The 24650-nt window shown below is 37.6% G+C and overlaps 1 protein-coding gene across 2 annotated transcripts in view; it reads right to left on the reverse strand.

Moving 5' to 3' along the window:
• kcnip1a (Kv channel interacting protein 1 a) overlaps nucleotides 1-24132 on the reverse strand; it is a 62102-nt gene extending 37970 nt beyond the window's left edge. Inside the window, exon 1 of one of the 2 annotated variants that reach the window (XM_079892107.1) lies at nucleotides 23659-24132. In XM_079892107.1, coding sequence (XP_079748233.1) covers nucleotides 23659-23746 — 88 coding nt within the window. In that variant the 5' untranslated portion in view covers nucleotides 23747-24132. Of the gene's footprint in view, nucleotides 1-8474; nucleotides 8769-23658 lie in introns of those variants that run through there. The other variant, XM_079892106.1, reaches the window with a different exon arrangement.
• Between the last annotated feature and the right edge of the window lie 518 nt (nucleotides 24133-24650).

The following is a 24650-nucleotide window of genomic DNA, read 5'->3' on the forward strand; positions in this document are numbered from 1 at the left end:
GACAGACAGGTACACACACACACACACGCACGCACGCACAGACAGGTACACAAACACACACACACAAACGCACACACACACACGCACTTATACTGTGACTTATACTGACGGATAGTAATCTAGAATTTATTTACTCCAGCCATTAGTTATTAGTGGATAAACATGTAATCCCACAGCACAGACCAGTGTGTGTCTGGATCCCGACAGTGATCTGTCAAAAACATATAAAATTATAATACTTTACCATAAACGCCTATACTAATGCGGTAGACATTAGTGACATTAGTTTTGTTGCGAGGCAGAGAAAGCGGATGTGTAGTTCTGTCACCCACTCGTTTCATTCACTGCCTTTCATTTTTTCTTGCTATCTTGACCTGATTTTCCTCTCTCTCTCTACGGAGGTCTCAGTGAAGAGTCGCATGTCTTTATGTAATGAATGAATCATCTATATAACGTCTGCCATTTCAGGGCCGTTAAACTCATACAGCTGGAAGATGGAGAGAGAGAGAGAGAGAGAGAGAGAGAGAGAGAGAGAGAGAGAGAGAGAGAGAGAGAGAGAGAGAGAGAGAGAGAGAGAGAGAGAGAGAGAGAGAGAGAGAGAGAGAGAGACATTTAATCTGCCCACAACCTGTTTGATCAACAGCCCATAAAACAGCCATGCGATAAACACACCTTCTGTGTGTGTGTGTGTGTGTGTGTGTGTGTGTGTGTGTGTGTGTGTGTGTGTGTGTGTGTTCACCTGTCCTCCGCTCGCTTTCTGGACAGAAACATCTAGAACAGAAACTCAAGATTGCTTTCCACATCATCAGGTTTTCTTAAAGGTGTTAATATACTCTCTCCTATCTTCACTTAATCTATAGACTACAACAAAATCACGGTGTAAACACTATTGGCACAGCAACACTGACTCAAGGGGCGGAGCTAACTGTTTGACCGACCAATGGCAGACAGGGGGTGTGTTCGGGACCAAGGCCAAAATGAAGGCTACATACACACTACTGTTCAGCGATTTCTTTTTAAAAGAAATGTATACTTTTATTCAGCAAGGACACTAATTAAGCTTTGCCATCACAGGAATGAGTAAAGTCTGAACTAAAGTGAACTACATGAGTAAAGTCTGATGACAAACTTTGATGTTGGCTGGACAAAGCCAGGTCTAAAAGTTTAAAATAACTTAAGCTTAAGTTTGAAGGTTTTACTCAGAGAAAGTAAAAAAAAAAAAAAAACCCAGACAACTTCCGGCAAATTTAGATTTGCTCTGCAAGTAGTCTGGCAAAGAGCTCATTCAAGCCCATTTCTAATCCGTCGAAATCGCGGCACCAATCAGAAACGTTGGGGCGGGCTTTACACAATGACGATCGCTCTGATTGGTTTTAGGTCTATCCAATTGCGCCCAGAGGCATTTGAGCGACGCCCGTTCAACTTTTAAATGCATTATTATATTCAAATTGCAAACACATGAGGACAGTCTCCATGAAAGACCCACTGGCAGATGAACGTGCTACTACATTTCTCTCTGAAACGGTAGGAAATTAAATTAGATTTAATAGAGGATTTTAACTGTGACACGATGATTGACAGGGCAGTTTACGTGACAGGATGCACGCGACAGATCCGTCCGATAAAGATGACGAAGCAGTATGTCCCAAAGCTTGCCTACTTTTTTGCTACACATTCAAAAGTAAATGCCTTTTCTTCACAAAAAGAGTACATACGTTTATGGCGTAGTGTAACTTAGGCGAATTGGGACGCAGCATATGGCTTTACACGATGACGATCGCTCTGATTGGTTTTAGGTCTATCCAATTGCGCCCAGAGGCATTTGAGCGACGCCCGTTGGTGACGCCCCTTTGGAAATGAGTTATTAATGAAGCTTTGCCAGACCATAACTCAGTTACTACTGAGAATGGTCTGGTTTTAACCAGGCTATGATTTAGCACATTGCAAGCATGAATTGGCATGATTTAACACATTGCTAGCCTGTTTTAACAGTTGGCAATGATTAACATGTTTTAACATGTTAACATGAACTGACAAGTTGTCATCATGATTTAACATGTTGCTAACATGTTTTACCACGTTGCTAGCAGGATTTAGCACGTAGCTGGAATGAATTAGCATGTTTTAACACATTGCCGACATTAATTTACATTGAATTAGCATGTTGCTAGCATGATTTACTACCTTGCTAGCATTAATTAGCATGTTTCTAACATGTTTTAACACATTGCTAGCATGATTTAGCACTTTGCTAGCATGACTTAGCATGTTGATCATATGTTTTGGGACGTTGTTAGCATGATTTAACACATTGATAGCCTTTTTTAACACATTGTTGGCATGATTAACATGTTGCTAGCATGAATTAGCATGTTGATAGCATGTTTTAACACGTTGCTAACATGAATTAGAACGTTGCTAGCCTGTTTTAACGCGTTGCTAGCATGAATTATTAGTGTAAATATAAATCTAAAGTATTTTGCTTCAAGTATGGTATTTTCAGAAAAGATATAAAAATTTTAACATCAATTTATTTTTATTGAAAAGAAATAGGTTTTGTTACTATAACAATATGATTATTTACTTATTTTTAATGCATATTAGGGAAAAACTATGGAAGCTTGTTTCCGCCACAGAGTGAAAAATAAAAAAGGTAATTGCGACTTTTTAATCTCACAATTCTGACTTTTTATCTCAGAATTACGTGATATAAAGTCGCAATTGCAAGACTTTTTTTCTCAGAATTGCATGTTTATATCTCGCAACTCTGACTTTATAATACGCAATTGGGAGATACAAAAGTCAGAATTGCGTGAAATAAAGTCAGAATTGTGAGATATAAAGTCAGAATTGCATGATATAAAGTCGCAATTGTGAGAAAAAAAGTCAGAATTGTCAGAATTGCGTGAAATTGCGACTATTTCACGCAATTCTGACTTTATAACACGCAATTGCGACTTTATTTCACGCAATTCTGACTATATATATAGCAATTCTGACTTTAAATCTCGCAAATCTGACTTTATATCTCGCAATTCTGACTTTATAACACGCAATTGCGACTTTATTTCACGCAATTCTGACTTTATATCGCGCAATTCTGAGAAATAAAGTCACAATTGCGAGATGTAAACTTGCAAATGTGAGATAAAAAGTCGCAATTATCTTTTAAAATGTTTTATTCTGTGGCGGAAACAAGCTTCCATAAAAAACAGTAGCGGTCATTACGAACAACATTATAGCAGTGACCAGTTACCGCACCAGTTACAAAACCTGAACACATTGTGATTTTAATCCACAAGTTTTAATTTTGGTGGCTAAATATGAGCATTTCAACATGTTCTACAAAATGGACAAAAAAGCATGACAAGTGGTTACATTTTAATTGGTCAAACAATCATTATAGTTTGGTTTAAAACACCTACTGTTGCTGTTTCTGATGACGTTCTCAGCTGTTTTATTCACCTGCCAAAACTCATTTTTACCTTCATTTAACATTTGGCAAGTGTTTATATTGGGCTCTGGGCGTGTGTTTACAGCCATCCGCTGATGCAGAGATTAGACTTTCAGTGGGAGGAAGAAACATGTGCTACAGCTTCAGTGCCTGATGCCCGTCCACTTATTAATGAGCCAATTTGAGCCATTCATGCTGTGATGTTGCATCCAAAAACCACCACAAATCATGACATCTGACCCTGTCCCCTGCTACTGTATATACACCATTGCATTGTGTTTTTTATTCACAACAACATAATTCAACATGCATTGCCAACCTATGCAATATTAACTTTATTTTCTATTGCAATGGACAGATGTGAACTCAAAATTCATCACTTTGGCGTGTATTATATTCTTGATATTCAAGTAAAATTAAATATTATATTATATTATTTTGTGGTTTAATTATTTATGCATCATAGGGTTAAATTAAAAGCAGCTAAGTGGCTTTGTCTGTGTGAATTGAAGATAAGCAACACACACACACATGCATACACACACACACACACACTAACACACACACAGACAAGCACGCACACATAGGCACACACACACACACACACAGGCAGACATACAGGCGCGCACACATACAGGCACAAACTCCCTCACACACACAGACACACACATAGGCAGTGATACACACACAGGCGCATACACAAGGCACACACGCATGCATACACACACACACAAATACACAAGCACACACAGGCACACGCAGACAGGTATACACACACACACACACAGACACACACAAACAAACGTACACACAGACACACACAAACACATGCACACACACATAGGCAGTGGTACACAGAGGCACATACACACAGGCACACACACACACGCACGCACACACAAATACACAGGCACACACAGACAGGTACACACACACACACACACACAAACAAACGCACACACAGACACACACAAACACATGCACACACACATAGGCAGTGGTACACAGAGGCACATACACTCAGGCACACACACATGCAACGCACGCACACACACACAAATACACAGGCACACACAGACAGGTACACACACACACACACACACACACACAAACAAACGCACACACAGACACACACAAACACATGCACACACACATAGGCAGTGGTACACAGAGGCACATACACTCAGGCACACACACATGCAACGCACGCACGCACACACAAATACACAGGTACACACAGACAGGTACACACACACACACACAAACAAACGCACACACAGACACACGCACACAAACTCACACGCACCCACACACGCACACACACACACACACACACCCATGAAATACTTATGCTTAAAGGAATCTGAACAAATGGAGCCAATATTCCTCGACACGGAGCCCCGGGCCAAAAGTGCTTCATTAGTGTGACTTATACTGACAGATAGTAATCTAGAATTTATTTATTCCAGCCATTAGATATTAGTGGAGGATAAACATGTAATCCCACAGCACAGACCAGTGTGTGTCTGGATCTCGACAGTGATCTGAATGCTAATGCAGCCCACAGTCTCAGATCTGTGGTGAACGTCATACACACTCAATGACCAACACACACATTCAATAATCAAAGCAACTACCTGAAACTTACAAGTGTATGCTTACACCAATCAGAGAGTCGAAAAAAAGCTATAAAATAGCTCTTTGGCTCCACCCACTCCCATGAAGCACTGCGAATGACTTAGTCGAGTCGATCTCCCTACAGTCTCAAAATACTGAAATGTTTGTACTATCCATTATGCATATTTTGTAATAAACGTAAAATATATTGTTTTTATACATAATCAACATTTGTAAATGATGATTAAAAAGAAAAAAAAGGGGGACGGGCACTGTTGCACGCTATAGCAACCACATAGCAACACCCTGGCAACCACCCAGAACACCATAGCATCAGTGCAAAAAGTTTCGTAAAAGAAAGTGCCACTTACATTCTCTTTGGAAATCTGTTGCTATGGTTACATTCATTACGGAATTAGAGATGAAGACTGACTGTTCATACCGACATCATTCAATCCACTCTGGTCTGCAATTGTATGTAAATGGCCATTTAAAAGGTCACTATTAAAGGTGCAGTCTGTAAGAATAACAGCTAGTGGTCGAAATAGGTACTGCAGTCCAAATTCAAAATAACGGAGATCGTTGTTTCCCCCGCCTCCTCAGACTCGACGCTCACGCGGGTTGCCAGTTTGAGGACACGCAACAGGAACGGGCGCAATTGACAACGAAAGCCGAGGAGACTTACAGACTGTAAGTTAATGGGTTGATTTATCCGCGTTTTAATATGCTCTCGTTCATAGAGATTTTTAGACGGATATCGAGGCTTTTTAGGTTGTGTGGAATCTGCTATCTCTGACCCAGTTTGTTTTCTCGTTTCCATGGCTGCGATACGCTGTGGCATTCCTGCCAACTGGCATCCCGGGGTGTCGAAATACTATTGGCTGAACTGGCAGTGGGCGGAGTCACACAGACCAAAACAAAAACCGACTGACAACACTGAACGTGTTAAATAATAAATAAAATAACTGGCTGTAGAAGTGTTTTTCATAAATATCTGCAAACACATTATGGTATTTTTATGCTTTAGTAGAGTAAAAAAATGACATACAGCACCTTTAAATACAGTTTTCAATCTCAAACTCTGACTGTGAGCACTGCACTTTAAGCTATACTGTATATGAGAACAACACAACACATTATATTTGACCTTTGTAAAATTATTTCTTTACCCTTTTGGTTCCATTATTTTCACAAACACACACACACAAAAATCACTCACTGCTCTTGACTGCGCAACTTTTGTAACTTTAAAGGAGACATATCATGCTTTTAAATCGTTCCTTTTTACATATAAATCATACATTTGTAGTCTATATAAAGCAGAACTGCAATGCTTGGGTCTGAATTCCTCATTATTATAGCTCCACGGGCCCCTTTTCTACCCCTTTTCTGATGTGCGTCTGAGAGCAACTCGTTTTGGTGCGGTTTCTTTAAATGCAAATGAGACACTTCATACCCCGCCCCCTCTCCAGGATGCAGAGGTGACACTCGGTTCAACTCCACCCCGTTCGGCCATTTTTGTAGTTTGATAGCAGAGATACGATTATCTAGCGGCACAGAAACTTTTTATTCACACGTTATTAACAAAATGTCAACAACGGAAGACTTGTCCAGCCAGCCTTACATGTTCGAGCCAGAGTCGGAGCCGGAGCGAGATGAAAATGAAGACGACGAACCTGCAGAACAACGTCTTGTATCGCAATGGTGTGTTACTGTATTTACACATGAAACTTTGGTCTTTCGACCTTTTACCACTGTGTCGATTTATTTTGATTAATATGTGCGAGGGAGAGAGAGCAAGACAGCGTCTAGTTTGGAGACGGTGAAGTCTTGTTTACTTTTTCGCCTGGCTCCGAAGAGAGAGAGAGTGCGTGCGCGCGACCGGGTCTCTCTCTCTCTCTGCTCGTTCTTTCAGTTAACCTGTCACAACCTGTCACAAAATACTGTAACGTAATAGTTCACAAAACGTCATAGATAACAGAAAAATCGGAACAGATTGAAAAATAAGGCCAAAACAGAATATAAAGATATCAACGAAGCACCTGAAGAGAATAATTTCAACTTTTCTGTACTTCTAAACACTCCAAATATACAACAAAATGCATTTAAGGGCTAAAAAAGTGGATTTAGCATGATATGTCCCCTTTAATAAGGATTAATTAATAAGGATGTTTGTTCTTATTTTATTACTGACTGTTTACTTCTCTTTAATAATGTTTTAAATATGTATATTAGTTATGCTAGTAGTTTTAGCTGTGGTATCGAAATTGGGATGGACAATTGTGAATTTTCACCACTGTTTTTGCAAAACCAGTTTCACGGCCAGTAAAAATATTTATGGCGGTACATTTTCTTAAGTCACCGGCCATTGGCAGGTGTGGCAAAAGGTTTATACACATAAATACACTTTATTTTAATCCAATCCTCACATAAACCTTACAGATCTTCTGTAGCTCCGCCCCTTTTCAGCGCTGCGCTCGTTGTTGTGTCTTCCGGTTTGTGTTTCCACCACATGAAGGTAAGATCTTACGGATTAATTAATGAATCACTTGTTTTAAAATCTCCCCGGTCTACTTACATTTATGACATCCGCATCAAACATTTCAATACTCATGATAACTTTCATTAACTCTACAATAAGTAAATCCACTTCATCAGCTAATTACTCTTTGACAGCGATGCTATAAAGAGCTACCAGAAGTTCAAACACAAAATTGTAAAGATGGCTGCGCGCTGGTTTCTGTGGCGCATACGGTCTGTAGCCTATAATTTCTGATTTTCATCAAGGCACGCGCACACACACACACACACACACACACACACACACACACACACACACACAGAGATAGCGGGTGATTAAATGCTAGAGTGAATACCATAACCTTTCATAGACCATCAGCTCATTGTGTATTTACACAACGTCTCGTCCGGGAACATCTCATCTCCCATAGAGACAGTGAACGCACACGCGAGAGAGAGAGAGAGAGAGAGATCTATGAATGAATAACATTCATGAATAACCATTGTTTTACCCTGAAGACACACAAACAAACTCCTACTAAAGAAGAGCACAAAAGCATTTTCTCTCTCATTCACGTTTGTTTGTAAAGGTTAATGCACTTCACGTTTTATTTATCGCATATCATCAAACCAACAAAATTGAAACAGGTGGAAAAAAATCCCACAGACACACACTCGGAGGAACCCAGAAATCATGACCAGAAGATCACAGAGACGCAGTAAACAACCACCTAGCAACCACACGGCAACGTACTAAAAAACACCTTAGCAACCCCAAAACAAAGCCCTAGCATCATACCAGCAAGTTTTCCATGTGAAAATAAATTAATAATGTAGAAAGCATAGTTAAATTTGACTGCACAAACATGCACAGTCCGCTTACCTTTGCGATAGTTGTCCTGTTTGCCCTGCATGGAGAAGGTTCCCATGATGAGACCCATAACTGCGTCTGTGGCTACACACACCTGTAGCATGAGACAGCAACTCGCTCAGATCAGAGCGAAACGTGTGTTTGTTGACGGTACTTCAGCGTGTGTGTGTGTGTGTGTGTGTGTGTGTCTGCGCTCACATCACAGATCCTTCCTCCCTCTCTCTCTCTCACACACTCCTCCTTTCTTTATCCTCCATCAATGCATATTAATCTTTCTCTCTTTCTGTCCGTCCAAATCTCTCTCTCTCTCTCTCTCTCGTTCTCCCACCCTGGAGACAAATAGAAAGAGTGCGAGAGAGAGTTAATTTCAAAAAGGAAGAGGACGATGACGACCAGGGAATGAGAAAAACCTCAGGAGACAGAAACTCTCTGGCAGAGGAATAAAGAACAGAGGAAGCGAGTGAGTGAGCGAGCGAGCGAGCGATTCTGGTGTGCGTTTCAGCGTGTGTGTCGTCATCCTAAAGCAGAAACGACAACCCAACCTTTTAGACAAAAGTAAAAAACACATCTCTCAATATTCGTTCATTTCACAGGGCTCAACATGAAGCTTCCCCAGCGGATTAAGGCAACAGAATGTGAATATAACAATTGAAACTAATAGATACTTCCTCACGGTGTATTAAAGGTGCAGTAAGCAATTTCTGAGAAACGCTGTTGATATTTCAATTCACCAAAACAAACACGCCCATACCCAAAAGGATCACACCCCTTTTTTGATAGCTCCGCCCCCAAATTCAAGAACATGCTATGCAACACAGGCACCTCCCCCCGATGAGAGGACACGCCCCTTACAGCTGATTGGCTGCAAGTGTGTTTTGGTGCTCGGTTCGATCATCCACTTTCAACAGCATTTCTAAGAAATCGCTTATAACACCACCTTTAAGGTTACAAGTTTTCTGAAAGGGTATGTTTAAATGTGTATGCATCATCTAATTAAATATGCACTAATTTGCATACATTTTAACATATATTTGAACATTGGGAAACAGCAGGTTAAAAAAATCTCGTTTTATTTTGTTGACATATTAGAGTTAAAGGTTTTTACTGAGTGGTTTTGGGGATTTTTGAATCAGAAAATACTGTCAACAGCCTGAAAAAAAAATAAATCACCATGTTTTTAGGAATAAAATATTCTATAAAAATCAGGCGAATAATATATGATCAAATCCCTCAGTAAAAAAATTCAGAATATAATTGAAGTGTATTTGTATTATAATTGAAAAGTACAGATGCAAATAGATAAGTGTAACAAACTAAACACTTAAATGTGTATTTTGGATGTTTTAGACATGTTATAGATGCAAAATAGCCCCAAATCTTACAATTGATCACGAAAAAAAATATTGTTTTGACTGTAGTTTCTCTTGCCTTAATTGTCCGAAAACTGAAAACACTACACTTGTCTCAAAATATTTTTGGTTTTACTAATGTTGCACACACACACACACACACACACAAAAAACATCCAGTAGAATTTGATTAAGCTGTACTTGAATAATTTAACTTAATGACTGTAATTTTCTGTAGAGGCGCTTTACAGTTGAAATTGAAGTAGTAATTATAAATAAAATGACTGATTCCTGAAATTAAAAGATTTTGTGACTCTTATAAAAAAATTATATGATGAATAAGTCATTATAACATATCTCAGCAAAATAAATTAAGCAATTTTCAACTTTATTTTATAAATTATACCAGATTCATCTCATTTTTAATCAGTTTAATATAATTTAAGTTGAATTGACTTATAGGCAAGCTAATTGTACTTAATTTAATTTTGTTACATTGTATTATTTATATACTGTTTTAATATTTCATATTTTGATTTAGCTGTATTTTTATATTTTCAATTTTAGTTTTAATAATTTGATGTGCTTTTGCCATTATTTGTTATTTATATTTCTATTTAACTTTAATTTACTTTTATTTCAGTTTTTTGTAATATCAGTACCTCAACATAAACTTAGTGTATTTAGTTGACAAGGCAACATTTATAATTGTTGTTAAAGTTCTTTAAGTTTAAGTTTTTCATCTAATATTTATATTTTTCTTTTATTTCAGTTTTATTACAATTAACAATTAAAAACGTATAATAGTTTAAGCTAACCATAACAACTGTTTTTATGTTTTTATTATTATAAACCTTTTTTAAAGCATTTTATATAAAGCAATATAAATTAACATCAAAACTATATAAATAAACGTGAATTGACTCAACAACAAAAAAATGCCAAATAACTTAGAAGGGGAAAAGGATCAAATGTGAAAACTTAAATTTCTGTCGGTCCAAAAGTAATAATTACTTCACAGAAATAAAAACAAAACCAAAACCTTAAATTGTGCTCAAGATTCTCATTTACTTTCTACTATGTGCCTCAAAAAAACCCTCTCAGACTTTGTCAAATCCAGTGACTGATTTTGTTCCTCAAAAATGCACTTTGTAGCTGTTGAGATGAAGCCATTTTGTGCAATATGCATCAAAAATATGGGAATGATCTGTCTAAGGCTGAGGCAAAACAATATGAGCAAAGCATCAAAGCAAAGACTGTGTTTGATAGTTTTTTTTTGAGAACTAAAATCTCACTTTGCCATTGGGTTTATTGATGTTGTTTCAAGTTTATCTCAGTTGTGTTCAGAGCGAAACCCAACACAGACCAAAGACAGACACTGTGGATGAAACCCGGGTGAAAGAACAGTTTGAAATTAATGAAAATAAAATTATACACTTGAGAACAGCTTGTCTGCTTTGCACAAGTCTGTTCTCTGTATATCCGTTAGACTATAATTAGTGGACTTTAAAGGGGTGGTTGATTATGATTTCACTTTTCTAACTTTAGTCAGTGTGTAATGTTGCTGTTTGAGCATAAACAACATCTGCATAGTCACGACACTCAAAGTTTAAAGCAAAGGGAGATATTTGCTTTTAAAGAAATCGCTTTTTAAGGACTACAACAAACGGCTGGTAGCGACTATACACATTCCTACACGACTACATAAATCGTGTTCAGGGGGCGGGGTTTATGTAAATTTTAGGGTTGGTGATGTCACTAACCTATAGTGACATCACCAATCCTAAAATTTACATAAACCCCGCCCCCTGAACACGATTTATCATCTGTCGGAGACATGCTTTGAACATCTTCTGGACTGAGGCAGATGTGAGCTTTATTTTATGCCCTTTAATATATATTTAATTCAAACTGAAATATTGATATTTTGAGAATGAATGTTTCAGTCTGTCCTGAGGGCTGTTGGGTTGCATGGGTGTCCGGTCACACTGCGTGGGCTATGAATGTACATCACCACTTCACAAAACAACACATTCTCACGCAAAATGCACCACTAGAGAGTTTGTGAAGACAGAAATGCATGAGAATCAGGGCACTAGTACAAGACTGCAACTAAACCCAGCTCCAAATGTTCTGTTCACACACAGATCACTTATACTGTATAGAAATGGCATGATATATAAACCGCATTTAAAGCTGCAATATGTAATTTTTTTTCACCGCTAGGGGTCGCTAACCTCTTACAATAACAAAGGTGTCGGTTGATGACACATAAGCAGAATTATGGATCTTGTCGTCATGCTGAAGGATCTAATAATGTTTATGGATGAGTGAATACACTGATGTGTTTAGCATGACTGTGGGATGAAGCGGCGCGAGTGCTAATGAGAGACAGATCTCAGCGCTACACGCGAGTCCCGCGGATATAAAGGAATGAGGACATTTAATCCTACCGAACTAACTTACCCGCAAGTGCTGAATAATACTCACACTGATCAGTTTATTAGACGAATGAAACTTGTGAGGGAACGCAGCGCTGCTTCACTTGCTCTACACTATCACACTAAACTGCATTTGAGTGTGTTAAAGTTATAATGTTATTCTGTGTGTTAGTTTGTCTGTATGAGACTAGCAGTGAGCTAGATCAACATTAGAATAACATACTGATCATATTCTAACATTTCATCATGTTGAGCTGTGTAACATTGATTAGTTTTATGTACATTAGCTCACCTCTACATTTGCGCGTCTCTGTCAAGTGGAAGTTAGCCGCGGACGCTAGCTCTCGGCATCTCGAAAACGCCACGCTGATATTGATCCTTGTTTTAGTTCTCCTTTTGTCCTAAAGTCTGCTTGCCATGGTCCATAATGTTTGAACGAAACAACAACAGCGTGAGCGTGCGCTAGACGTAACGCAGTTGTCCACGTCTGTCGCCATGGTTACTATGGCAGTACGAGCGGAAACCAGGGATAACGCGGATATTACATCATTGACAGGCGACAAGTGAACAGGGACGAGCCGTTATTTAAAACTGGAATTTCTCTGAAATTAAAAATCTTTGGGAACTTTTGGGATATTGTAAGTACACAGATGGAGGAAATATATCACACTGTGCAAGTGATTTTTGGATATTTTATTACAAAATTCGTACATATTGTACCTTTAATCAACGTCAAACAAATTTGACTTTTACATGAGCGGTTCTTTTTAGTGACTGGAGAACATGCACCACGATCAGTGGAGTCTGATTCACGAACAAATAACTCTTACGAGACACATGTTTAAAGTGAATCAAAAATATACAAGCATGGTCCAGAGTAGTCGGACTCACAAACAAATGAGTCGGTTCTACTTAAAGGACTAGTTCACTTTCAAAAAATTTTTGCTGATAATTTTTTGGAGTCTGTTTGATTGAGTGTGTGGACAGGTCTTTTATACAGGTAACGAGTTCAAACAGGTGCAGTTAATACAGGTAATGAGTGGAGAAAAGGAGGGCTTCTTAAAAACTAACAGGTCTGTGAGAGCCGGAATTCTTACTGGTTGGTAGGTGATCTTATGTCATTCAATAAAATGCAAATTAATTACTTAAAAATCATACAATGCGATTTTCTGGATTTTTGTTTTAGATTCCTTCACTCACAGTTGAAGAGTACCTATGATAAAAATTACAGACCTCTACATGCTCTTTGTAAGTGGGAAAACCTGCAAAATCGGCAGTGTATCAAATACTTGTTCTCCCCACTGTATAGGCTATATATATATATATATTAGTGGTGGGCCGTTATCGGCGTTAACGTGCTGCGTTATATATATATATATATTAGGGCTGTGAAAAGATTAATCGAGATTAATCGCATCCAAAATAAAAGTTTGTGTTTAAATAATATATGTGTGTGTACTGTGTATAATTAAATTTGGATATATAAATACACACACATGCATGTATATATTTAAGAAAAACTGTGTTATTTATATATAAAAAAAATTATACTTATATATAATATAAATTATATATAAATATATACAGTATATGTATGCAAATATTTCTTAAATATATACATGCATGTGTGTGTATTTATATATACAAAATAATTATACCAAGTACAAACACATATATTATGTAAACACAAACTTTTATTTTGGATGCGATTAATCGCGATTAATCTTTTCACAGCCCTAATATATATATTCTTTTTTTAATTTTTTTTTTAGAAAATGACCGATCATTTCGCTGGATAAGACCCTTGAGACGGACATTTGAACCTTCAAACCGTTGGTTGCCATTGAAGTCCATTATATGGAGAAAAATTTTCCTCAAAAACCTTAATTTCTTTTCGACTGAAGAAAGAAAGACATGGATATCTTGGATGACATCGGGGTGAGTAAATCATCAACAAAAATTTTTTTGAAAGTGAACTAATCCTTTAATGAACCAAAAACATCAGTGTAAGTCATGACCAGTCCAGTATGATTCCCAAACAATTTACTCTAACGAACTGGTTCTTTTAATGAATACATGTTGTGAATTAGTCTGATGAATCATTCACTGAACTGAATCAACATCCGACTCACAGATACACACACACACACACGGGAAGAACCGCTGTGAAGTGTTGTGTTAAATCCCTCGAGAGGAAAAATGTGACCCCTCCCTGACAGCAAACTTTAATTAATCACATTAATGATGACAAATTACCATTTTTGTTTCAAAGACAAGCACTCCCTGCAGGCAGAGATATAGCCTAATGAAGTACATCTGACTCGCTGAATACTAACATCCTCCTGTCTCATCACAAAAACGCCTCTGAACAATGATTAAAAAAAATAATGTTAATATTTAATTGGGTATCTCAGTGAAAGTGTAGCTGGCAGAATCTGCATCCGATTCCTAGTTTGCGGTTTGATATCACGATTTCTTGGCTATAAATCCGCAGTCCGATATGTCGCAGACATGCAAATAATATCTTCTTATACACTTCTTCATGATTTGTGAATTTAGGTGACGCGATCCTCTGATCTGAAATCAGTGTTATTTTCATAGTGACTCTTAATTATATAAAGCGTTTAGCTTTAAAAGTTAGACACCAGTTTTATCTTGATCTGCTTGGTTTTTATTTATTTATTAAACTTTTTTCACTGCAAATTAAAATTGGTAAGTTCCTCAATAGTCAGGAATGTGAAAAATAGATGTTCTTCATGTTTAACATCTATTTCCAATATACACGCAGACTGCGTTAATACAAAATCACTTGTTTTAGATTGTGTCTCATTTGTGAAAACTTTCAGTTTAAAAATAGTCATCTAATCGGGCCATATTATTATATAATAATAATTTTATATAGGCACTATTTGTGAAATTTGTCATTTTTCACAAATCAGAATGTTAGACACTCAGGAAAGGGTTAACTGACCAAAGCTGTACTGTGAAAGATTTCACAAATCAGAATAGTTAAGGCCTAAGAAAAGGGTTAACCAATAAAACTATACCGTGAAACCTTTCACAAACCGGAATAGTGTACCTGTATTTACTTCCCGTTTTCGGTTGAAGTCCACAGTAGTCGATTGTCGAGTTAACGCGCATAGGTTTAGTCATAGATATCATATAAAGGCTAGATGTCTCGTCCGCGCTGCTGGCCAATGGAGCTCGACATCCGCACACGGCGGCCATCTTACGACAGGGTGCTCGCTCACTCATAACATGGTGCATGTACTTTTAAATAACCATAACTTGCTCAATTTTCTACCGATTTTCAAACGGTTTGGTTTGTTATAAACGTCAGAGATGTAGCTATTATACTGCATACATATGAATAATTATGTTCAAAATGTTTAAGCATTCAGAATTATAGCCACGTTAATAACGTTTGTAAGAAACCAAACCGTTTGTAAATCCGTCCAGATTTCAGCGAGATAAGAGGATTTGTGTGTGTGCTGCTCACTCACTTTAAAGGAGAAGTTCACTTTTAAAATGAAAATTCTGTCATCATATACTCACCCTCATGTTGTTTCAAAGCTGTATGAATTTCTTTCTTCTGCTGAACAGAAAGGAAGATATTTAGAAGAATATCAGTAACCAGACAGCTTTTGGGTCCCAATGACTTCCATAGTAGGAAAAAAATATACTATGGAAGTCAATGGGACCCAGAAACTGCCTGGTTACTGATATTCTTCTAAATATCTTCCTTTCTGTTCAGCATAAGAAAGAAATTCATAGAGCTTTGAAACAACATGAGGGTGAGTATATGATGACAGAATTTTCATTTTAAAAGTGAACTTCTCCTTTAATTCACAGAGCCCTGTCCTAAGATGGCCGCCGGTGATGCCGGAAGTGACTCCGCCTTAAGACATCTAGCCTTTATATGATATCTATGGGTTTAGTTACCTATGATCACGCGCGTGAACTCGACAATCGACTACTTTGGACTTCAACCGAAAACAGGATGTAAATACAGGTATGTGCGCTGGCTTAAATAACATCATTTTTATCCATTTCTTTCACATCTACTGCAGTCAGATTCACTCGTGTTCACTCTGAAGGAATCACTCACATGACCTGTGCACTTGTAATGACACATCAAGGATGTTAAGAGGCTAAAAGCAGGTTTAAATATTGCCCCATTGAAGTCAACAGGGTGCAAATTTTAAAAAGAGGATAACACGGTGTAGGCAACACCGATTTTTGTCGTTGTTCTCTGTATTGACAGCACTCCAAATTGACAAAAAAATTAGCTCAATGTTAAAATTGACCGGAGTTCTCCTTTAACTGAACAAAATTGTGTTGTGGGATATTTGTTGGAAATAATGTTGGTAACCTGACAGTTGACGGTAGGCATTGACTTCCATAATATTTTTTTCCTACTATGGAAGTCAATGGCTACCATCTATATAGCAAAAGCAATAGCAATTTTATTTATATGGCACAGTTAAAACAACACAAGTTGACCAAAGTGCTTTACAATGTAACACAGACCACAAATAGAGAAAAATATCTAATTTGAAAAAGAAACATCACATAGGCAACACAAATAATACAATTGTCACTGATTAAGCTATTGAAAACAGATGTGTTTTGAGTTGCACGCGCACACACACACACACACACACACAGTAGCAGCGTCAATGTGTTTAGGCAAACTATTCCAAAGTTTAGGCGCTGCTACAGCAAAAGCGCGATCTCCTTTTTGATTTCAATGTGTCCTGGGTATTTTGAGTATCTACTGTATGATTACCAACATTCTTCAGAATCTCAGACAGGTTTGTAACAACATGAGGCTGAGTAAATTATGAGAGAATTTTCATTTTTGGGCGAACTATCCCTTTAAATAAATCAATTGTCAATAAAGAAAGGAAGGAAACCGCAAAAACATTAATGTTTTAACAGCATAGGTCTGAACAGCAATGTCAAAAGACACTTAATTAACGTGTCTTGTCAAACAGATGTCAGGTTTAATTGGCCTGTCATTATAAATAATGACGCACTTTCCGCCCTCTAGTGTTTAAAAAGGGAACATCACAGTCAATCACACAAAAGCACGCACTGCCACCCAGCGGCAGACTCGGGAACTACATGCTGCAATTTCAACGCCAACAACACTACAGCGAATTTTAATCAACACACATTCAATCACACTTTATATGTAAACCCCAATTACAAAAGCCCTTTAAAAAATTAAACGAAACTTTTCATTCATCAAAAAATGCAGATTGTCCAGGCACTTATGGCGTCCTCTTGTGAAAATGCTTCTCACCAGAGTCAGACAGACCTGACTATCAATGAAGGGATGTAAAGCATGTACTTACGGAAGACATGATGGATTCTGCACACAGATGTGAATTTATATCGTGGCGTAACGTTAATCCAGTCAGTGTCAAATGTTTATTTTAGCCTTTGTCTCCCTGACTCGTGTGCTAACAGTGCATCTCTGAAGTATCATAAGAGGAGTGGGCGTGACAGGCGGTCTGAAAGTTGCCCCTGATTGGTCAGATAGAGTGAGTCTAAATAATAATTATCATATTTTAACTATTTCGTTAAGACTACAGTTCTATTAACATGTCTAGGTGTTATTAGTCAGGCGTATATGAGGCAGCGCGTAGACGGCGTTGTCACGTGATCCCTGTTACTTTTCTCAGCGGTGGCCAGAATGCATCAATCACTGTCGCTTGCGATTACAGATTAATGTTTACAATAATTCGGACCGAAATCTACACTAAAACATCGCTGCTTTTTAAAATAAAATAAATAATGCTATCTTGATAACCCAACAGCTAAATTAATTTTCTCATACACGAAACAGTTTGCAGCAGCAACATTCTTAATTTATTAACACACACACACACACACACACACACACACACACAATATATAGTACCGTCAAAAGTTTGGAAACATAACTTTAAATATTTTTAATGTTTTTGAAAGATGTTTGTCTCTTTTGATCATCAAGCCTGCATTTATTTGATTAAAATACAGAAAAAACAGTAATATTGTGGAATAGTTTTGCAATTTAAAATAATGGTTTTCTCTTTTAATATATGTTAAAATATAATTTATTCCTGTGATCAAAGCTGAATTTTCAGCATCATTACTCCAGTCTTCAGTGTCACATGATCCTTCAGAAATAATTATGCTTATTCATTATCAATGTTGGAAACAGTTGTGCTGCTTAATTTTTTTTTCTTTTATAACCTGGGATGCTTTTTTCAGGATTTTTAAAGAACAGCATTTATTCAAAATATAAATCTTTTGTATCAAACAAAGTTTGGTTGACAAACTGTTTCCAACATTGATAATAACTGAGTATCAAGTCTTCATATTAGAGTGATTTCTGAAGGATCATGTGACACTGAAGACTCGAGTAATGATGCTGAAAATTCAGCTTTGATCACAGGAATAAATTACACTTTACTATATATTCACAAAGAAAACAGTTATTTTAAATGTTAATAATGTTTCACAATTTTAATTTTTTTTTAAATCAAATAAATGCAGGTTTGTTGAGCAGAAGAGACTGCTTTTAAAAACATTAAAAATAGCAATGTTTCCAAACTTTTGACCAGTATGTATACAGTAGCCTATACTATATCTAAAATATGAATGATTGCTGAGTGCATCCAGTAGGTGTCAGTGTAACTCGACTCTTCCTCCTCCTGCTGTTTACAGGCACTGAGTAAAAGCTGTGAGTTTAAAGGTAAGATAATAGAGTGTAAGTAATGCGAGATTACAGGCTTTCCCACTGACTGCTTGAACACACACATTTAAACCAGATCAGTTCTGCTAAACCTGCTCATGACAGAACCCAGGCACTTAATCAAACATAAAATACGTGCCAAACCGTGGAGAATGAATCCCATGCATCAGACAGGCTGAAATGGAAAGTAAAGGATCTGGAAGTGAATGAGGAGAGGAAGGAGAAGCTTAAGAGGATCAGGGAGTTTCTTCATCGAGAATCATTAAAACCAGCAGGAGAACTGGATTCAACGACAGAGCTGGGAAAGATGTAAGGAACATGTTGAGTGTTTCTTGATCTTTCAGTCATATTGAGTTCAGTAAGAAATGTTCTCAAAGATTTCAAGATATTGACACTCACAAAAGTGTTTAATACTAACATGCACCATGGTATTCTTTGGAGGACCTTAAACCTCACATATTAGTCAATAAACGAATAATAACCAGTTATGTGTTGTATATATATATATATAAATAGGCCTATATATAATGTGTGTGTATGTGTGTAATCTTTGTTTCATATAGCTTTGCACCTTTGTTATGGTAAATTTTTTTCAATTTCCTCCTGAGACCCAGAATTTTTTTTTCAAACCGGTTCCACGGAGGGCCTAGTGTATGCAGGTTTTCTCTTTTACCTTGAACCAAACTGGGGTGCGTTTCCCGAAAGCATCGTTGGCCAACTATGGTCGCAAGTTCCGTCGTTACCAATAGAGTTCAATGGACATTGCGATGAACTTGCGACCATAGTTGGCCAACGATGCTTTCGGGAAACGCACCCCTGATTGAGTAGGTCACTAATTGGTTAAGATCTCCCCTCACCTGGTAGTCTAGGTCTTAATTGGGCACTAATTGAAGGGAAATACCAAAAACCTGCATACACTAGGCCCTCCGTGGAACCGGTTTGAGAAGCATAAGAAACAAATGGTAAAAAAAATGTTATGCTATGTCCTCTGTAGTGGACACCAGGACTCAGGTTGTAGAAAAAAATTAAATGACATGAAATTATATGTTTATGCAAAAACAATGGGATTTTATTTTATTATTTTTTTCAATCACCAATAAATTTTGGGGTTTCAGGATTTTAACCAAAATTTGTATAAAGATGATTCTCAACTATGTTATGAAAGATATAACTAAATGAATTGATACACCATTTTACTTTATGCAATATGTGGGTAAAATGGCCATAAATTAATATTCCCATTCAATGCAATGTATCTGTATCTAATGTGCACATTAATGTGTTCTTGGAGCAACTTGGAAGTGTAATAATTGGAGTAATAATAAGCAACATTTTAATAATAATATCTAATATTTCATAGGAATATTGATGTATAATTTATTTCCATATTCACCTGTTGTGTCTCCCATGAATGTATGAAATCAACGTCCAGTTCTGGAACAGAAAGTCATTTTTTTATTTGAAACCCCATAACGTTTTCCTGAGATGTTGGTTTATGAAATACAATTTGAAAAGTAGTCCGATTTAAATGATAATTACAATATATTATCATATTTCCATAAGAGTGCTTATTTTTAAAGACCAAGGAGAAGTTGTTTTCGTGGTGAAGCCTCCAAACATGTGGTGTCTCTGGAAAGCCCTGTCAGAGAAATCCACTCAAATATAATGTACATTACAGTGGACAAAAGTCTATGGGGTCCCAGGAGGATATGTCTGCTTTCTATAAATACAGAACACACACACACACACACACACAGTCAGTCTGGGTCTGGATGATCTGCTCATATCTCCTGAGGTTACTGCTCTTAAAAGGCAACAATGCAAATACAACTTCACACACTTTCAACGCCAAGTGTAATCACACCACAAACAGACACATATGCTGTTAAAGCCAGAGTTGTGATGTGTGTGTGTTCCCTGAGGACATGGACATAAAACACACACACACACACACACACACACACGACTGTGTCTGTGCTTCAGCTCCGGCTCTACGGGGAGCTCATGTGTACAATCTGAAACTGAGGAAATCACATTACTCCAGAGTCATCAAGTGTAAGTGTGTGTGTGTGTGTGTGTGTGTGTGTGTGTGTGTGTGTGTGTGTGTGTGTGTGTGTGTGTGTGTGTGTTCAATGCAGCACTTATAGCCTGAAGTCACACAAACAAATACATTTTACAATATCAGAAGTACAGAATGAAACTTGCTTATAGTGAATGAATGTACAGTATGTGTGTGTGTGTGTACAGTACATGGTCACATGATGCAGAGTCTTTGCCTGAAGGTTTACAGCAAAACACAGTGATTGTGTGTTTATTTACATAATGGTATTTACTAGTAATCTAAATGGAGGCATAGACTACTTTTGTTTTATATACAGCTATAGATGCTATAGCCCTAACAGAAAATGTTCGGCTTTTTTACATTTTTTAGAAAATGTGTTTTGCTATACTGTTTTTACAGATATAGAAATCTCCAAAAGGAGGTGTTTGAGAGATTTCATCAGGTTTAGCTCACTTCTGGGTACTAATTTGTCCCCAAATAATGGTTAGGTACACACGGGCTAAAAAACATGAGAGAAAAAAAGAAAAGACATAAAAGCATCAAACATTTCATTCAAATCAATTAAATAACAGACATTTACAGGTTTAAAAACACACTAATAAATTATTATTGCTCAGCGTTTGCTCTTTCATAACTCACTGAAGCATCAACAAATTCCTTCTGGGACATAAAATAGACGCAACCTAAACCTCATAGAGACAATCGGCTGCTCCCCACAGGTGAGCGATCTCAGGTTTTTCTCATAAACACATATACATAAACATAAATCCAGACAATTTTGATCTTGTCGGGACATTTTTTGGTCCCCATATATAATGTTTTTTGAAAAATGTAAAAATGCAGAAAGTGATGGGTAGGTTTAGTGTGAGGGGAGAGAATATACAGTTTCTACAGTATAAACATCATTAAGACTATGGAGAGTCCTCATAAAACCCAACGTGTGTGTGTGTGTGTGTGTGTGTGTGTGTGTGTGTGTGTGTGTACTTGTACAACTATCTTTGTGAGGACCAGTTTGAGTTTTAGACCATTGGAGTGAGGACAGAGAGAGTAAAGTGAGGACATTTTGGCCGGTCCTCAGTTTCTGAGAGCCTTTAAAGGCCTGTTTGAGGGTCAAGACTTGGTTTTAGGGATAAGGTTATAATGAGGTCAAGGGTCGGTTTAGGGTCAGGGGTCGGGTTAGGCACTTAGTTGTGATGGGTAAGGTTAGGGTACGCGGCTAGAGATTGCATTGTGTCAATGAATGTCCTCATAAAGATAGATGTACAAGAATGTGTGTATGCGTGTGTGTGAGTGTGTGTGCATGCGTGTGTGTGTGTGTGTGTTGTATTTAGTGTTTTCCTTTAATTCTGTCTGACAAGTGGCAGTAAAATAAGATGGTAAATCAAAGCAGTAAAGCAATCGCTCTCACACACACACACACACACACACACACACAATCTGTGATCACTCCCATAGGTCTTTGCTCACACGTAAAACACACAATCTCATCTTGTAAACAACATCATTACCTCTATTTCTCCCACATGGCACTCACTGTGCAAGAAACACACATAAATATAGTCATCACTGTTTTTCCACCCAGAAGTCAATATACGTCACTGTAAATATGAAAGGATGTGTACGGCGTTCCTCAGATGCCCTGGAGGATCACTACACACCTCGTGAAGGGCCCTCGGATATCCTACTGTGTTTAAACCACTTATTATTAATGAACTGAACATCCGACACTCTTCAGCGTTCCTTCAGAAAGTAAGGATTGATTTAGTAAGTTCTTCTGCTGTCTTAAAGAGGTTATTAATGTGTGTAGTTTTAAATTTAGTGTTCATTTTGAATTGTGTGCTGTACATTTTTTTGTACTCTATGTACATTTTTGTGTTTAGGTTTTGAATGTGTACTGTTGGTACACATTTGCATAGGATGTATTATGTGTTTGAATGTATTATGCATAGGATGTATTATGTGTTTGAATGTATTATGTGTTGTATGTACACTTGTGTATTTTGAATTTATGTACACAATTATGTATATTTGCATTAAAGACTCCCCAATATATAGTTTGTAATTTAAATATATATATATTTGTTGAAACGTGTATTGTTTAGACAAATAAACAATCTGTATTCAAAAACAATGTGTATTTTATTTATTAAAATAAGGTAATAATTTACCCAACTGGAGTTTAACCCAATGCATTGGGTTAAAATAACCCACAGTTGGGAAGGTGCAGTACCAATCCATAGTTGGGTTATTCGTTGGGTTATTTTTAACCCAACATTTTTAAGTGAGTAGAGGTTCTCCATAAGAAACCAGCTGTGTGACAATCTGAGACAATAATAATATATAATAATAATAATAATAACAATAAATAATACCACGAAAACCTTTTCACTGAGACTGATGATGATTCTGTACCGTGATTGTCATGCTCTCAATGCCACCAAACACTTAATTAATGCAGATTGAATACACTAAAAAAATCACTCAGAAAACAGTGAATTGTACAAAGAAATGGCACGTAAAAAAAAACTTTCACCGTGTAGATAATCCATATTTATGTTATGCACCCTTTAAGTTAATTATGCACACATTTCCATACCTTTAATGAGTGTTCCAGTCACCAGTCTGCTCACAGACAGAGCAAACTTCACTAACCCGTGTTTGCAGCGCCTGGCACAGCCGGACATCCTCACAATGTTAAATCCCGAAACTAGTTCAATATTCCGCTCAAGAGGAGATTGACAGTCAGCTGAGGGGAACGGAGTAAAGCAGGACCATCAGGAGGAGATGCGAGATTCAGGAGCTCAGAGAACCGAGGCGAGCGAAAGTTAGATCCACACGAACTCGACTGACAAGGGTTTGGTTGTCTTCCTCAGTGTGAAATCCTTCACCTCTTCTCTGTTCTTTCTCCAGTTTCTGCTCAGATGAAGGACGCACTGAAATCAATGAAGAGACGAATCAATGAAGCGCCGTGAAATTAAAAAAAAGTCCAACTTTCAACAAAAAAAAAACATCAACTTGAAAAAATGAAGAAGAAAAAAAGGACAGGAGAGAATGAATGATCGCTGAGTGGACCGAATGAATAATTAAAGAATCTCAGAGTCCCTCTGATGAAGAGTGATGATCAGCTGCAAACTGACGCACAGCACGATTTCATACGCTTTTATTCCCACCCTCTGCTCTCTCTCACACACATACATACACACACACACACACACACACACACATCCTCACCCTCTCTCTCTCTCTCTCTCTCTCTATCCTCTCTCTCTCTCCCCCTCTCTCTGACTCTCTCCCTCTCACCCCCCCCCCCCCCCTCTCTCTCTCTCTCACACACACACACACACATACACACACCCTCCCTCTCTCTCTCTCTCTCTCTCTCTCTCTCCCTCTCTGTGCTGCAGAGCACCGTTTCACTTCCAGCACTGTAATGTGGATGGTTCCTCCTGGGTTGATAAGGTTCAATATTACGGATGTGCCTGCATGGTGTTTTTCTCTACTGTATCTCCTCCCTCTCTCTTACATTCTCTGTCATTCTCTTTTCTTTCTTTAAGAAGGTTTTGCATGGATGGAGGACATCACTGCGGT

Source organism: Squalius cephalus (genome assembly GCF_949319135.1).
Source record: "Squalius cephalus genome assembly, chromosome: 14".
NCBI classification, from domain to species: Eukaryota; Metazoa; Chordata; class Actinopteri; order Cypriniformes; family Leuciscidae; genus Squalius; species Squalius cephalus.